Source organism: Arachis stenosperma, chromosome 10, assembly GCF_014773155.1.
Source record: "Arachis stenosperma cultivar V10309 chromosome 10, arast.V10309.gnm1.PFL2, whole genome shotgun sequence".
Classification (NCBI taxonomy): domain Eukaryota; kingdom Viridiplantae; phylum Streptophyta; class Magnoliopsida; order Fabales; family Fabaceae; genus Arachis; species Arachis stenosperma.
The window spans coordinates 132,655,577-132,672,539 of NC_080386.1; the positions used below are offsets into that span (position 1 = coordinate 132,655,577).

Here is a 16,963-nt window from a genome sequence, read left to right on the forward strand (position 1 = left end):
ATTTTGAGTTTAATAGAATCCTATTCTATTCATTATCAAATGACTCTTCATTTTATTTATTGATTGTTTTATTTTTATCTTATCTTTACCTTTGAAACCTAGTTGTTATGCTAATAAGTTGAAAATTTTTTTGATAATATTCTAAACCAAAATTTAAGTTCAGCCATTTTGTAAAATATACTAATTATAAACAAAACATATTAACTACACAATTAGTTCAGATATTTAAAACAAAATTTTTTGTCTTAAATGTGAATGAGTTAGTAACTATAATTTAAAATTAACTACTTAGTAATAAATGCTAGTAAAATTTGACAATACGTAGTATTTTTTTAAATTTAGTGAAACTCTAAATTTTAATTGCGATATTTTATTAATAATGTTGTGTTTAATTTTCTTTTCAAATTATGCAGACTTGTATGTATTGTCAAGATCAATGTCATATCTTTTATAGTGAACTCCAAAATTTTTCAAGTAATTGAATTTGAGTAGGCTGATATGAAGCCAAAAAAGAATGATATTAAACATGAAGAATTTAAATTAATGTTTGCTCAACTTCAGCATCAACTTCACTCGAATGAATTTGATGCACTAACATCATCTACTTATATAAAAAAAAATAAGAAATAGTAGTATAAAAATATTAGAATTATCTAACTTTAGCTAATACACAATTATTCATTAGATTTTTTATTTGTAATAAAATAATATCAATTGAAAATTTATAAGATGTGTTTTTTTTCTGAGATTCTTTTGTTCGTATTATTAATTTTAATTCTGAATTACACAATTTTAGTTTAAAATTAAAAAGATATTAAACAAGCGTTTATGATCAACTAATAATTGTCCTTACATATAAGGATCAAGAGAATTAAGTAATTTTTTATGGAAGATAAATAGATTAAAAAAAATACGAATAATAAGACTTATTAATGGTAAATTGGAGATTAAAAAGAGATTCACTAACAATAAATTATTGTAGATAAAAGTGCTTAAATAAAGATTTTTTTTGTCAAAAATAGAATTTATTTATGTTGTTTTATATTTTTTTTATATTTTATATTTTATATAAATAATTAATTTAATATTTATTTTTAATATAATAAAAAAGTTGTACTATATTATTTTATATTAGTGTGGATAAATGAAATTGAATAAATCTCTTTCTCGTTATATCCAAAGATTGGGTTGAAGCTAAGGTAGAGGCTTTTTTTTTTTTTAATTATTCTCTTTTGTTTCTCGTTTATCCTGGTTGCTTATTATAATATAATCTCAAACCTAATGTAAAGCCCAGATATTCATGAAGTTAATTGATAGGGGCGTCAAAAAATAATAAGGTAGTACGCTAATTTATCTTATTTTTTTAACCAAAAACCACAAGAAAAATTTTACAAATATAAGATAAAAATATTAAAATATTAATGAATAATTCCATATGGACCAAAAAAATCATTCAATCATTATTTAATCTAGTTCATGAGCCAAATAAATCTTTTCATTATTTTTATGTGTTAATATAACTTTTGCCATCAAAAGTATGATTAGTTTAATTTTGGGGGAGAAAATAAAAGAGAGTAGAATTTTAACTTCATAAAAAAATTATATGCACGCATCACACATGTCATTGCAAAAGACGTTAAAAAAAACCTTCAAATTTAATCCGTCTAATAAAATAAGTTTAATCGAATCGAATCTAAAATTAGTCGAGCCACAAATTTTTTGTTAGGCTGATTCAATTTTCTAAAATGATTATAGAATTTATTTGGTTATAGTTATTTAAAAATATCTTTTTAATTTTTTATATATATTTAAAAGATATTTGTAATAAAAATAAAATTACTAAAAAAATTAAACAATTTTTTTTCATAAATTTATAATTTTCATCCACTAAAAAAATGTTTTTATAACATAAAAAGATGTTCAAAAGTAAAATAAGATCTTTTAATACTGTATATGCGTCTAAAGTCTAAACAATAAACATAAATGATACGCACTTCAAATGTTCGTGATATGAAGAGTTCAAGTGTTATTTAAAATATATTAGTTTATATTTTTAGAATATTTTAATTTAATGAATTTTGATTTTGTTTATTTAATTACTAGATTGGACCTTATGTGTATAAACTTTATGGTTTTCTTTGTTTTAACCTAATAAAAAGTTATAAATACCTCCTTAGCAATTGTAGTCGTAATATAGAATGATTTAGAGGTTTGAAAATCCCTTTTTGGTTTCGTGATGAAACCATGGTGTAGACAATTGAGGTTGAGGAGTCCATCTCTTGTTGCATCGGGAAATTGAGTAGAAGGTTGAGGAGTCTCTTCGATTCAGTTCCTAAACTATGGCGTTGACAAGTTAGGTTGAGGAATCCCTTTCTTATTGCGTCAAGAAATTGGGTAAAAAGTAGAATAATTCTCTTTATCCTCAATTTCAATATATCATTTTTATTTCTATTTTAATTTTAATGTATCTTTTTTATTCAGTTTGAATCCTATCTTTTTGTATATCTTTTATTTCTTTATCAATAAACAACTTTTGTGTTTTAAAAATATCTCTTTTTAAAAGTTATTTAAAATATTTTTCTTCAAAAAAAAAAGAGAAAAAGTCCCCTAAACAAGCACATTATTAGACATTATGATAATTTTCTGAAACAATTAGATCATCTTTCAAATTAAAAGTAACACTTTTTAGTTTTTACTTGCATACGTACCAAGATTATGTTTCTTTATGTGGCAGTATACATGCATACTACATACTTTTGAACCTGCCCAAAAAATTCCAAAGATCTTTTAAAGTTATTTAAAAGATTTTGAATTTTTGACCAATCTCTCTGTATCTTCTCAATTCTCGTGCATGCATACTTCCAAATTTGGGTAACTTTAATTTATAATAGATACCATTATACATATAATGATATTAAATGTATATTAAATTTATATTAAATTCAGTCAATTAAAATATTAAATATACATTATGTTAGAAAAGTAAAACAATAGAAAAAAAAATTGATGTGTATTCAAATTAGGTAAAGTAATACAATATAAAAGAATATTTATATATGTTAAGATAATCGAAATAATAAAGTTGTAATATTTTATAATAAATATTTAGATATATTAAATAATTTTAATAAAAATTAATTGATTCTAATATATTCTAACATCTCTTTTTAAATTTAAGTGACAAATTGAGTTTAAAATTTATTTAAAATAACAAAAGAAAAAAAAAGAAAATTAAATAAACTAAAACGGTATAGGTGGAATTATCAAAAAGAAACACAAATAAAATTATCGAAAAAAATACAGATAAAATTGTCAAAAAAAGTACAGATAAAACTGTTAAAAAAATACAAACAAAACTATTAAAAAAATATAGTCAAAAATATTAAATATATATTAAAATATTAAATATATATTAAAAATAAATTAAATAATATATATTTATATACAAATTTATAATAACTGATTTTAATCTGCATATAATATTTTTTTATATATAAGCTTGCTGAATCAGAATCAGAATCATATCTAACTACTTGTCTTCAATTCCCAGCATATATATGATAAGTTAATTAGTAAAGTTGATTAGCAGTTATTATGGCACTAATAAAAAGCTCAAACAGCAGTGAGAGTGAGAGAGACATAAGAAAGGGACTCATCCGCCATGGCCAGCACCACACCAACACCATCAAGGGTGGTTGGCATGCTGCCATCTTCATCATCTGTGAGCTCATCATCACTTCATTATTCATAATCTCTCTCTGTTTAGTTGGCTTTGTTTTTGTAAATCTCTTTCTTCATAAGAATTATTATATCATAATTATTGAATAGTTTAATTTTTTTATAAAAATTTTTTAAGTGAAGTAATTTGTAGGCTAAAAAATTTAGATAGAAAAGTGATATAAGTAATATACCTTAATATGATAATTTTTTATGTTTTTTAAAATTGTGGGAGATACAGAAATCGAATGGTTCGATTTGTATTAAAAAAATAAAAAAATTTGGGGTACACAAATCGGATCGTCCGATTTCTGTATCCCAAATTTTTTATTTTTTTTAACACAAATCGGACGGTCTGATTTCTACTTCTCTAATTAAACGATTCCACATTTGAGAATAACACTCTAACAATTCACATTTCAAAAAAATACCATTACCATTCTAATATTAAAATAAAAAAAGTGTAATTTGTATCAGTAGATCATGGATTTTGTTATCTTGGACGCATTTAAAATACTTTTTTTTTGAAAAAAACTTTTATTTTTATATACTTTGAAAGAAATTCAATAACGAAATTCAAACGTTTATCTAGCTAAAACTTTTTTTTTTTTAAAAAATAAGAAATTAATTAAATAAAAAGAGACGCCCCGAAAAATATTTAAATAATACTTTTTTCTTTATATTTATAAAATGTACACTTTTTTTCTTCCAAAATTAAAATAAGAAACACTTTAGTCCATTTGATCAAAATATGTATCAATAATACATAAACTAGTAATAATTATTTGATTGATAATAATAATATTAATATAAAATATATTTATTATTTTACTAAATTTTAATTATTTCTAATATATTTTATCACATAATATAAAATATTTTAAGTAATTACAAAAATATTTAGTTCAATTTTTTTATTTATTTCATTATTATTAATGTAATAGTTTTATTTATTTTTGATATTTCTCATATAATATGAAATATTTTTAATTGTAAACAAATTAAAATATTTAATTTGAAATATTTTATATATTTCATCATCTTTAATATAATGAATTTTATTGTCAAACATATATAACTGCAATAATTTTTAAAATCTTTATTTTAAAAGTCAATTTTAATAAAAAAAATTTAAAAATAAAAACTTTATCAAATTATATTTTTTCTTTCTTTTTTTTCTGTTTTTCTTTTCCTTTTATGCTATAATATAAGGCCAATTTTTATGATATCTATGAATCGTTATCTAATTTTTTAATTTATTTTTTGTAGTAAATTTTGATTTTTTTAAAATTATTTATTTTTTAATATCTTTTAAATTAAATATTAATTTTTAAATTTTTTAATAAATAGACACCACCTTTTAGACACCATAACATTCATCATAATATAATTATTTATTTGTTTATTTTGTAGGTGTGGAATTTGCACAGCAATTTGCTTTTACAGGGTTGTCATCAAATTTGATAACATATCTAACAAATGAGATTCATGAATCCATAACCGAAGCAACAAAGAATGTAAACACTTGGCTTGGTGTTTCGTCCCTCTTCCCATTGCTTGGTGGATTCATTGCTGATTCCTATCTTGGTCGCTTCAACACTGTTGTCATATCCTCTTTCATTTATCTTTTGGTAATTTTTTAATTATTTTACTAAGAAAACATATATACATATATCCATAAACATGATGATGACATGTATGATATGTCTACTTATTGGTTTTCAATTAATCCTGAATTTGGTTAGTACACTACTAGAAATATGTTTAGAACCGTCAAATTTACTGTCGAATCATTTCTGTTGGTATTACTATTGATTTTTCGACAATGACATGGACCATGGAATCTAAGAATTTTTATCGTTAGATTTGCAAGTCCGTTTGTAATTTTGACAGGAAAATTGACGCCAAGAGCCCTTTAAATTGGCGGCAACATTACGTCGCTGAGTAGATGGATGGTCTTCGAATTCTTCTATTTTTATTGTATGCTACTTTGAGACTATAAGATTTGGATACTGCTTGCTCTCTAATTGGGACTATGATGATGAAATGCATGCACTACAACATTTCAGGCTTTAGGTTACGATTTTTTTTTGTCATATTTAAAAACTGTAACCTAAAATCCTCTATAATTATGGTTTTTTTGCCATAACCATAAAAAATACTTTTAGTCACAATTTATTTTAAAACCGTGACTATATGGTCACTGTTTTGAAGATAACCTTTTATAATAGAATTATTTTAGATTTTACACGACACTTTTTGTTGCCACATTCAAAAACTGTGACCTAAAAGCGTCTATATGCATGCAGGGCATGATTTTGATGATGATCTCAGTGTCGATTTTGAAGAACGATAAGCTTTTCTTCATATCACTTTATGTGTTAGCAATGGGAGATGGAGGCCATAAGCCTTGCGTCCAAACTTTTGCGGCGGATCAGTTTGATGGGAACATGGAAGACCAAAGAGAAGCTAAGAGCTCTTTCTTTAATTGGTGGTACTTGGCCATTGTTCTTGCATGCACTTCCTCCGTTTTTCTTGTCGTTTATATACAGGTATTTAATTTCATTTGTTAAAATAAAAAATATTAAAGAACTGATATTTTAGTAGATAAAAATGAAGAATTCGTTAGTATTCACTTGAATGCAAAATAAACATAAGAGAAAAATATTAATCACATAATATTTTTTACAATAAAATAATTTCCACAGTATACAATAGAACACATGCATAACCTAAAAAACAATTGTGACATGCACACAAAAAATCAATCACTAAATTAGTTATAATGTATTTGTATATAAATATATAAGTTATTTAATTTATTTTTAATGCATATTTTGTATTTCAATATATATTCTATACTAGTGACTGATTTAGTAACAGATTCTTTATATACATCTAACGTAGTTAAATTTTTTCTATCAACTTTTTTTGGATACACCTAAAAATAATACCATCATATACATATATATATAATTACAGGATAATGTTGGGTGGGCAGCAGCACTAGCATTACCATCAGGAGTGTGGACAGTGGCAATAGCAGTGTTCTTTATTGGAATCAAAAGATACAAAACAGAAACTCCAAAAGGGAGTTCCTTTATTTCTATTGCCCAAGTTCTTGTTGCTTCATGTCGCAAATGGAACCTCAAACATGACACTTCTGTCTATTATTATGGTGATCACTACCATGACCAAATAGAACACACAGATCAACTCAGGTGTGTTTTATTATATTAGTTTTTCTTTGCATTTTATATTAGAATTTAATTTTGATGCACTCTCAATGTAAAATAATTTTACACCTACGTCTAATTACATAACGGCAAGTCGGTAAAAACAATTTTCTGTTACATTGACCGCATGAATGATCATAAAAAAAAATAACTGATGTAATTAGACGACGGTATAGAATGTTTTATATTATTAATGTATTAAAATTAAACTCTTTTTATATTATTATATTGCTTGACACATGCATAGAAGTAATCATTAATTACTCAATGAATAAGTATAGAGAATTAATTTTTAATTAGTTAATGTTAATCAATCTTTATTATGAAATTATTTTTTTTAACCCTCGTGTTTTAGAAAATTTAAGGCTTAGGATTAAGATTTGGGTTTAGAATTAAAACATAAAAATTTAGACTTTAGAATTTTACTGGATTGAAATTTATTACAGATTTTTGGACAAGGCAATGATGATGGATGAACATGATGCTACAAACAACACGAGAGAACCATGGAGGTTAAGCTCAATTACACAAGTTGAAGAAGTAAAGCTTGTTCTTCGTTTAATTCCTATATGGCTAAATTGTTTGATGTTCGTTGTTGTCCAAAATCAAATGAGCACATTTTTCATCAAACAAGGTAGCACATTGAACCGTACCATAGGAAAAACAGGGTTTCAAATCCCTCCGGCATCACTTCAAGGTGTTGTAGGAATTGTTATCCTTTGTGGTGTTCCCATCTACGACCGTGTTTTCGTGCCGATTGCTAGAAAGTTCACAAAACATCCCTCCGGCATAACGGTATTACAGAGGATTGGAGTTGGTCTAGTTTTATCTATACTTAACATGGTTGTTTCAGCACTCGTAGAGGCCAAAAGGATAGCTATTGCTATACAGTATAATCTCGTCGACGATCCCAAATCAGTTATACCGTTGAGTATTTGGTGGTTGTTACCTCAATATGCAATTCTTGGAACTGCCGACGCACTCGCAGTCGTCGGACTCCAAGAATTGTTCTATAGTCAGATGCCGGAGGGACTAAGAAGTTTGGGAGCAGCGGCGTATGTTAGCCTCTTTGGAGTTGGGAGTTTTGTGGCAAATGCAATAATAGATGTTGTGATTGCAATCACTTCAAGAATTGGTTATAAATGGTTAGGAAATAATTTGAATAAGGCACATCTTGATTACTATTATTGGTTATTGGCTGGATTAGGTGCTCTTAACCTATGTGTTTATCTAAGGATTGCCAATGGTTTTGTTTATAAAAAAGTTTCATGAGCTAAATTAGCTTATGATGATGCATGTATTTAACTTGACAAAAGATTTGTTTGTGGAAAATGCAATAATAAAGTATTTTTTTGTAGTCAATAATTATTCTGCTAATTTGTATTTTAAATTGTTCGGGTGGTTAATCTTGTTGAAATGCAATTCAATCTTGTTAAAAGGGAGGTTAATGTTGTAGCTAATCTGTTAGCGAAAAGAGAAGCGTGAAATGGGATAGAATTCGCCGAGTGGTTGGAATCTTGGTCGGAATTGTGAGATCGATGCTCTTCACCATGACCTTGTTATACTGTCTTGTTGTTATTTTTTTTTTCTAGGACCGGGTTTCCTATTCTAACTTTTTCTTAGACAACAAAAAAATTGTTAGGATGGTTAACTTAATTTGGTGCATTTTAGTCCAATCTAACATTTAACTAGATAGCAAGTTGCCTTATGGTTAAATTTTAACATGATATTGGAGGTATAATTAAGTATCTTGTAGCGGTTAGCCTCTAGCAAGTTGTTGGAGGAATTTAAATTTAGATAATTCTTACTTATTCTATGATTAATTTTGACTGATAATATAGGTTTGAGATTTGTGAGGCGAGGAAGAATGTCGAACAATTTATTTGTCAAAAAATGTAACAAAACAAAAATTTGTTTTGCATTTTATTGGTGAGTTCAATTAGGGAGTTATTTTTCGACTAATATCAATTAATTTTTTTAATTTTTAAATTTTAAATTCTAATTTTTAAATCTAATCATTGTATATTTTAACTCTAAACCCTCGAAAAATAGGTTAAAAAACAATTTATAATAAAAAAACCCCTAATATCGACTAATTAAAAAATAGTTCTCTATATTTATTCTTGATTCATTGCTTCCATGACCAATACCAACAACAATCTTAATACCACCTTGGAATGCTTGTATTGTGTGTAGAAATGACAATATAGAAAAACAGAGATGAGGAACACCCCATTTCCCTCCTCACATACACTGATTTTTTTTTTCATCTTAATTTCCATTTTTAATAATAGAAAAATATTCCTCTCCATATTCTCATTCTTTATGGAGATATATGGCTTGTTTGGGTGAACTTTTAAGAAAATATCTTTTTTGAGTTATCTTTTTTTAAAAGATCTTATAGAGAAGTAAAAGTAATTTTATGTTTGAATATCTCATGTAAAAAGGTCTTTTTATCTATCAATTATGTTTGAGTATTATAATATAAAAGTACTTTTTTGTTTATTTATTACATGAAAAACATCTTTTTTTAAGAAAAAAAGATCTTTTAAAAAAATGTAAATTACAGCTTCTCAAAAAAGATTTTTTTTATTTTACTAGTGCTTTTACTTTTACTACTAGAAATTTGCCAAACACGTTAAAAAATAAAAAAGATATTTTTTCATTGAAAAAATATCTTTTCTTAACAAAATAATGGCGCCCAAACATACACATATAGTCCTGAGGAGTCTCACTATAATTATTCATTTCAATAAAAAGTATGTCAATTTTAATATAATTAAGATCAACATTAACTTAATAATTTTTATTATATCATATAATAAAAACAACAAACATCAACATCTCAAATATTATATAATTTTAAAACTAAAAATAGTATTTTAAATGCTGAATGTTTTTATTTAAAATGCTTTTCAATCTTCAAATATTAGTATCTTTATTATAAAAAAATAGTAGTATTATTTTTGTCCCTAACATTATGGGTAAGTCTCAAAATTGTCCCTAACGTTTAAATCGTCCTATTTAAGTCTCTAATGTTTAAAAATTGGCTCAATATTGTATGTCCTGCCGTTAGGGGTCTGTTAACAGAATTAACGGCGCGGCGGGACAAAATTGAGATGATTTTTAAAACGTTAGGGACTTAAATATGACGAAAATATTGGGGACAAAAACAATACATAAAAATAAATTTTAATTTTATCCTTCAATAATATCAATTTTACGTTACATAGTTATTCAATTATTTTTTAACCACATCTAAGTAAATTAAACTTAATCACATTACTTTTATTCTAAATAAATTTATTTTTTATAATTTTACTCTTAAAGACTTTTACTCATCATAAAATATTTGTAGAATGACTAGTACATAACCTTGCAAAATTAAAAAGTAAAAAAATGATACATATACTAATAAAGTATAAATTGTACCTTTTTTACTCTAATGTATCGAAATTCTTTAATGTTTAAGAGTAAAAATCTTTAAAAGTAAATTTATAAAAAAATAAATTTATTTAGAAGGAAAGTAATGTGATTAAGTGTAATTTACTTAGATGTGATTAAAAAATAATTGAATAACTATGTATTGTAAAAATTTTTGATATTATTGAAGGATAAAATTAAAATTTATTTTTATGTATCGTTTTTGTCTTCAACATTTTCTTTCTATTTACGTCCCTAAAGTTTCAAAATCGTCTCAATTTTGTCCCACCATCAATTTTGTTAATAGAAGATCTCTAACGGCAGGACAACATTGAACCAATTTTAAAACGTTAGAGAATTAAATAGCACAATTTAAACGTTAGAGACAACTTTAAGACTTATCCCAAATGTTAGAGACAACAACGATACTTTACTCTAAAAAAATATGATTGCTATTATATATATATATATATATATATATATATATATATATATATATATATATTTATCAAAGAAAAATCTTCATTCTAATTCTCATAATTCCTCCAAGTGATTTTTACCTATTTTCGTCTCCAAGTCGAATATCTCTAATTTCGTGTGTCTAAGGCGAGTTGACTAAAAATGGAGTAATAATTCTAATGCAAAAATCCAAAGGAAAAATTGATTTAATAAATACAAATAAAGTGCATTTAATTAGTCAATGGTATAGAAATAATAATGGTGGTCAATAAAATTAAAACTAAAATTAATTTTAATATAAAATAGATTCCCATTTATTTGTCCAAAACAGAAATCCTTGACCTTATCCTCATAAAGAAAAATATTTAATTTAGAGAATCCTTAGATAAATTAATAATAATATGAATTTAATTTTGATGCACTATCAGTATAAAATAGTTTTACACATGTATTTAATTACGTAACACCATATTAGTAAAAATAATTACCTTTCACATTGACTGCGTAAATAGTCATTCAAAATAACGAATGTAATTGCACGACTGTATAAAACATTTTATACTGTTAGTACTTTAAAATTAAACTCTAATAATATATCCCTTTTTTACGCATATTTCCAAACTAAGGCTACATTAATTTTGGGTGTTTTTTCTTATGTTTTAGATGTTTTTTTTTATAAAATAATTTTACAATTATTTTAAATATTTGTTGTTATTTGATTTTAGATATTTTTTATTAAATTTTAAATATTTTTCATAATAATTTAAATTTATATTCCTTAAAACAAAATACTAATTAACTACCCCCTAATTAATTATCCAGCAAAATTGGTTTCCAAACTAAGGCTACATTAATTTATTGTCTTCGGTTTGTGTCTATATAGTACTAACTACTATAAATATACTGTATAGTAAATATATTTTCTCTTCTTTGTTTTTTTCTTCTTCTATTAATTTGGCCATTATATATTATGGAAAGAAGTTCTAACAGTGACACAAGAAAGCACCTCCTCCAACACCACCCCAAAACCATGAAAGGTGGCTGGCATGCTGCAAGGTTCATTATAAGTGAGTATTTCACCTCATTGATGTTTAGAAATTTTGATGGTTTTTGTCTTTGTGAATGAATTAAATGTTTAAGTTTGATTATTATTAGGTTTTGGATGTCATTGTGGATCATTGAACCTTGAAATTTCATAATTATTATATATAATAAGATAATAATATAAAATCTCTTATGATCTAAGTTTTTGACGGTTAAACTATAATCACTGCACGAAAAATTAACAACGTCTCAAACATACACAATATTACAATATTTTGTAACAAATTAAATAATTGTATTCTTTCAACTTTTTTTCTTCTTCTTTATATATAATAATTATTTTTATTTTATTTTATATTTTTTATTTGTAGGTGTTGAATTTGCACAACAATTTGCCTTTATAGGATTGTCATCAAATTTGATCACATACCTAACAAATGAGCTTCAAGAAACCCTAATTGAAGCAACAAAAAACATAAACACTTGGGTTTTTGTTTCGTCCATCTTCCCTTTGCTTGGTGCTTTCATCGCTGATTCTTACATTGGTCGCTTTAAAACTGTCACTATATCCTCCTTTATTTATCTCTTGGTATATAATTCATAAATTTCAACTCTATCATATCTAAATCTTTTTAATATTTTTTTATTTTTATACTTATAATTGATTATTTTCTTTATTAATTTTGTGTTTCTAATTTAATTATGGTGTGATTATAACTTATATCGTTCACACCTCTGCACTATAGTTTTATATAGTTAATACCTACCTACTTAATCAACTTAAGTAGTTCTAAACATATAATCCTTAATATTTTATTTTTATTTAACTTTTATTATATTTGATGGGTATTCATTACAGGCTAATCATCCAAACAGAAGTTATAGATTTTTTTTTTGGTATTTGTTACCGTCATTTTTTTCTTTTATAAATTTTTTAATCAATGTAATTGGATATAATCATATTAGGTATACATGAAAATCAATAATTAAAATTAGTTATCAGTAGAGAATACATTTCAAAATACAAAACATATATTACAAATGAATTAAATTATACATGTATTTATATACAAATATACTAGTAGTTGATTTAAGTATACACTTAGTATTTTTGAAGTTACACCTATAAATTGGATATAATTTTTTGTTATATGTATATCAAAATCAACTACGGTATAAAATTCACATTAAATATAAAATATACATTAAAAAAAGTGATTTAACAATAACTTGATGTTAGCAGGGCATGACTTTCATGACACTTTCAGTGTCCATTTTGAAGCACGATAAGCTCTTTTTTGTAGCACTTTATGTGTTCTCCGTCGGAGACGGCGGAATTAAGTCGTGCGTTCAACCTTTTGCGGCGGATCAGTTTGATGAAGAGAAGGAGGAGCAAAGGGAAGCCAAGAGCTCTTTCTTTAATTATTGGTATTTGGTCGTAGTACTTGCCAACTCTTCTGCCGTCTTCTTTATTGTTTATGTACAGGTAATTTCATTCTTTATGGCTCCATGTTTTTGTTAATTAATTTAAAATTATGTAATATAAAAATTCAGAATCAATTATAATTTAATGGTTAAAAGTTATATATAAATTTTACCATTTAAAGGTAGTCGGCTCGATGTGGTTAGTTTGACAGAAGTTATATGTGAATATCTATATAAAAAAATAAATTGAAAAAGGGACGGAAAATAGAGATTACAAACGTTTGTTTTTAGCAGGCTAAAATATGGTTTTTTTTTTATTCCTATTGTGTGCAATTTTTTTAAAAAATACCTGTAATATTTAATTTCATTCAATTTTGTTTCTAAAATTTTTTATTTATGTCAAACTATATATTCATTGACATTTTCAATTTTGTTCTTAATGTTTTAAACAAAGTTAATGTCCCAAGGCATTTTAGATATAAATAAAAAACGTTATTGATAAAACTAAATAAAATTAAACATTAGGAGTATTTTTAAAGAAAATCGTACATATTAAGATTAAAAAATATATTTTATCCTCTCTCTCTATATATATGCATAGATTATAAGATCCGATAAAAAAATATATATATAATAAATATTCACATGAATATATTTTCATTTAAAATAATTTAACATATTTAATTAAACTGTTTATAACAACGTGTATTGACATCTTAACTATTATTTTCGTATATCATGCAGGACAATATTGGGTGGACGGTAGGACTAGGGTTGCCAGTAGGGGTGTGGACAGTGGCAATAGCAGTGTTTTTGATTGGAACAAAAAGGTATAAAAGGGAAAACCCTAAAGGGAGTCCCTTCACTACAATTGCCCAAGTTCTTGTTGCTGCATCTCTCAAATGGCGCCTAAAACACTTACCAACCCATGACACTTCTTTGTGTTATTATGGTCTTGATGATGACCATCATCCACTTCCAACTTTGGAACACACTCATCACCTCAAGTGAGTTTTTATTATTTTTTTTCGTACTCTCTTCGTTTTAAAATAAGTATCGTTTTCACTTATGAAATTCATTGAAAAGTTGGTGTATCTAGACAAAGAACTTATTTAGATACATTTATTTTTTAATAAACTTAAAAAGTGAAAGCCACGCTTATTTTAAAATGGAAGAAGTATTTATTTTCTTTAAATTTGGCCAATAGTCAAAATAATTTTTGAAAAATTAAGTGGTCGGTAATTTAATTTTTGAACAATTAAATGTTTTGAATAATTTTGAAGATACAACTTTAAATCCGATTAGCCCTTCCATCAATTAGCAGAACGACTAAGTTAGTTTTCTATTGTGTTTTTCAATAATTAATTTAATGAGTTTGATTTTTTAACAACTAAATTGACAAATACGCAATCTATGAAGAACTATTTTAACAAATAATCGTTCTAAATTATTAGCTGGTTAAATACGATTTGAAATTATTTTCTTTTGATGGCATAAATTGAAAACTATATACTATAGATTTTTGAACAAAGCAATGATGATCGATGAGAATGATGCTTCAAGCAAGAGTAGAAATCCATGGAGGCTATGTTCAGTTACTCAAGTTGAAGAAGTAAAGCTTGTCCTTCGCCTCATTCCTATATGGCTATGTTGTGTCATGTTTTTTGTTGTCCAAAGCCAACTAGTCACATTCTTCCCCAAACAAGGTAGCACAATGCGACGTCACATAGGATCGAAGTTTGAAATCCCTCCGGCATCACTTCTAGGGTTTGTTGGAATTGTAATGCTCTGTGAAATTCCTGTCTACGACCGAGTTTTCGTGCCAGTTGCCAGAAAATTCACAAAGCATCACTCTGGTATTACATTATTGCAAAAGATTGGTGTCGGTCTATTTTTGTCTATACTAAACATGATTGTCTCGGCACTCGTAGAGACCAAAAGGATTGGTGTTGCAAAACAACATAATCTCATCGACGATCCGAATTCAATTTTACCGATCAGTATCTGGTGGTTGCTACCTCAGTATATTCTTTCTGGAACTTCTGATGTTTTCACAATTATTGGACTTCAAGAATTGTTTTATGATCAAATGCCGGAGGGATTGAGAAGTTTGGGAGCTGCAGCATTTGTTACTCTCTATGGTGTTGGAAGCTTTTTTAGTAATGCTATTATTGTTATTGTGGTAGCAATCACTTCAAAAATTGGTGAAAAATGGTTTGGGAATAATCTAAATAAGGCACATTTAGATTATTTTTATTGGTTACTAGCTGGATTAAGTGTTCTTAATCTTTGTGTTTATCTATGGATTGCCAAGGGTTTTGTTTACAAAAAGGTTCTTAACCCTAATTCAGTGTCCTGAATTAGTATTAATGTGTTTGTAATGTTGGATAGTATTAAAAAAAAGGCTCATATAAGAAAAATAAATAAATAAGTATTTTTATTTTATTTTTTTCTTGTGAAGACAATTAAATATTTTTTTTGTAAACCATATTAAGCATTTCCTCTGTTTCTAGCTGGCGCAGAGTAAGCATTTGCCCTTCTAGAATGATTTTTTTTCTTTTATACAATAAAACATATTTTTTTTCTTATTATTTATTTTATTTGACCCCACGCTAAGATTAAAAATAAATTTGTCTTTAAAATAGTCATGTAAAATATGTTATTTTAGAACAAGATACAAAAAGATTAGATTATTGTTCTATAACACTATAAAAAATCTATCACAATAACTATAAAAATAGAAGAAGAATTATTATTCATTATATAGAAATTTCCTCCGCTCTATAAAGGGGGAGAGAGAGAGAAATATATAAATTTTGGACTTTAAACCATTTTATTATTATTTGGTGAAAATTCGGGCGAATTATATTTATATGAAATTGATAATCAAGACTGTTCATACCCTGGCCCAATGTTAAGGGCTCAGGTCCAACTAAAAGGCCTAATCCAATAGATTAAGCCTAGCTAAGCACCGACCTTTCACATAAGAAGTCGGTGTTCACTACGACTTGCTCTAAAGAAGTCGGACATGAGATTAGCTGGCAGATAAGCACTCATTCAAATGAGTAACCGCCCCAAAAATCTCTCTAACCGCTTCACAAAGCCATATCTTAACCTCCCTAAGATAATGGGACGGTTAACATCCTAAAGATACGGCACTACTCCAACGGTGGTTATTGGCTCACCACTATAAGTACACTGACACTCCTCAGGTATCTCTAGGCCCAATACTCTCTAGACCTGCTCACACCCTTGCTAACTTAGGCATCGGAGTGTCTTTGCAGGTACCACCCCCCATTCACTTGTGAACACAAGTCGGACGGAGTCTCCCGAGCTGCATACTCAGACGGAAACTTCCTTCCTCACACGCTTGGGCCAGTCAACGCCATCCGTCCAATCCATCTCCGGTTACCCACCGTAACAAAGACTATTAAATAATTTGTCATATTTGATTAAATAATTATTTAATAATTTTTAACTATTAATTTTATATAAAGTCAATTACATATAAATTTTATTCTTATTTTTTATATTAATTAGTTTGTTCTACAATAAAATCTAGTTTTACAAATAAATAAAATTCAACATCAATTTAATATCTCACTAAATAGAATAAAAATTTAATTTAGGTCTTCAGATTTTATAAACCACTCCATTTG

General features: G+C 26.3%; 2 protein-coding genes across 2 annotated transcripts; both read left to right on the plus strand.

Annotated features, from left to right (window-relative positions):
• The first annotated feature begins 3,594 nt into the window (after positions 1 to 3,594).
• On the plus strand, positions 3,595 to 8,274 carry LOC130957793 (protein NRT1/ PTR FAMILY 5.4-like). Its single transcript, XM_057884637.1, has 5 exons — positions 3,595 to 3,721; positions 5,131 to 5,348; positions 6,027 to 6,269; positions 6,700 to 6,938; positions 7,400 to 8,274. Exons 1-5 carry the CDS (start codon positions 3,595 to 3,597, stop codon positions 8,223 to 8,225), a joined length of 1,653 nt encoding a protein of 550 aa, XP_057740620.1. The 3' UTR covers positions 8,226 to 8,274.
• Positions 8,275 to 11,805: 3,531 nt separating this feature from the next.
• Positions 11,806 to 15,663, plus strand: LOC130957794 (protein NRT1/ PTR FAMILY 5.4-like). Its single transcript, XM_057884638.1, has 5 exons — positions 11,806 to 11,902; positions 12,251 to 12,468; positions 13,123 to 13,365; positions 14,049 to 14,311; positions 14,823 to 15,663. Exons 1-5 carry the CDS (start codon positions 11,806 to 11,808, stop codon positions 15,661 to 15,663), a joined length of 1,662 nt encoding a protein of 553 aa, XP_057740621.1.
• The last annotated feature ends 1,300 nt before the right edge of the window (positions 15,664 to 16,963 follow it).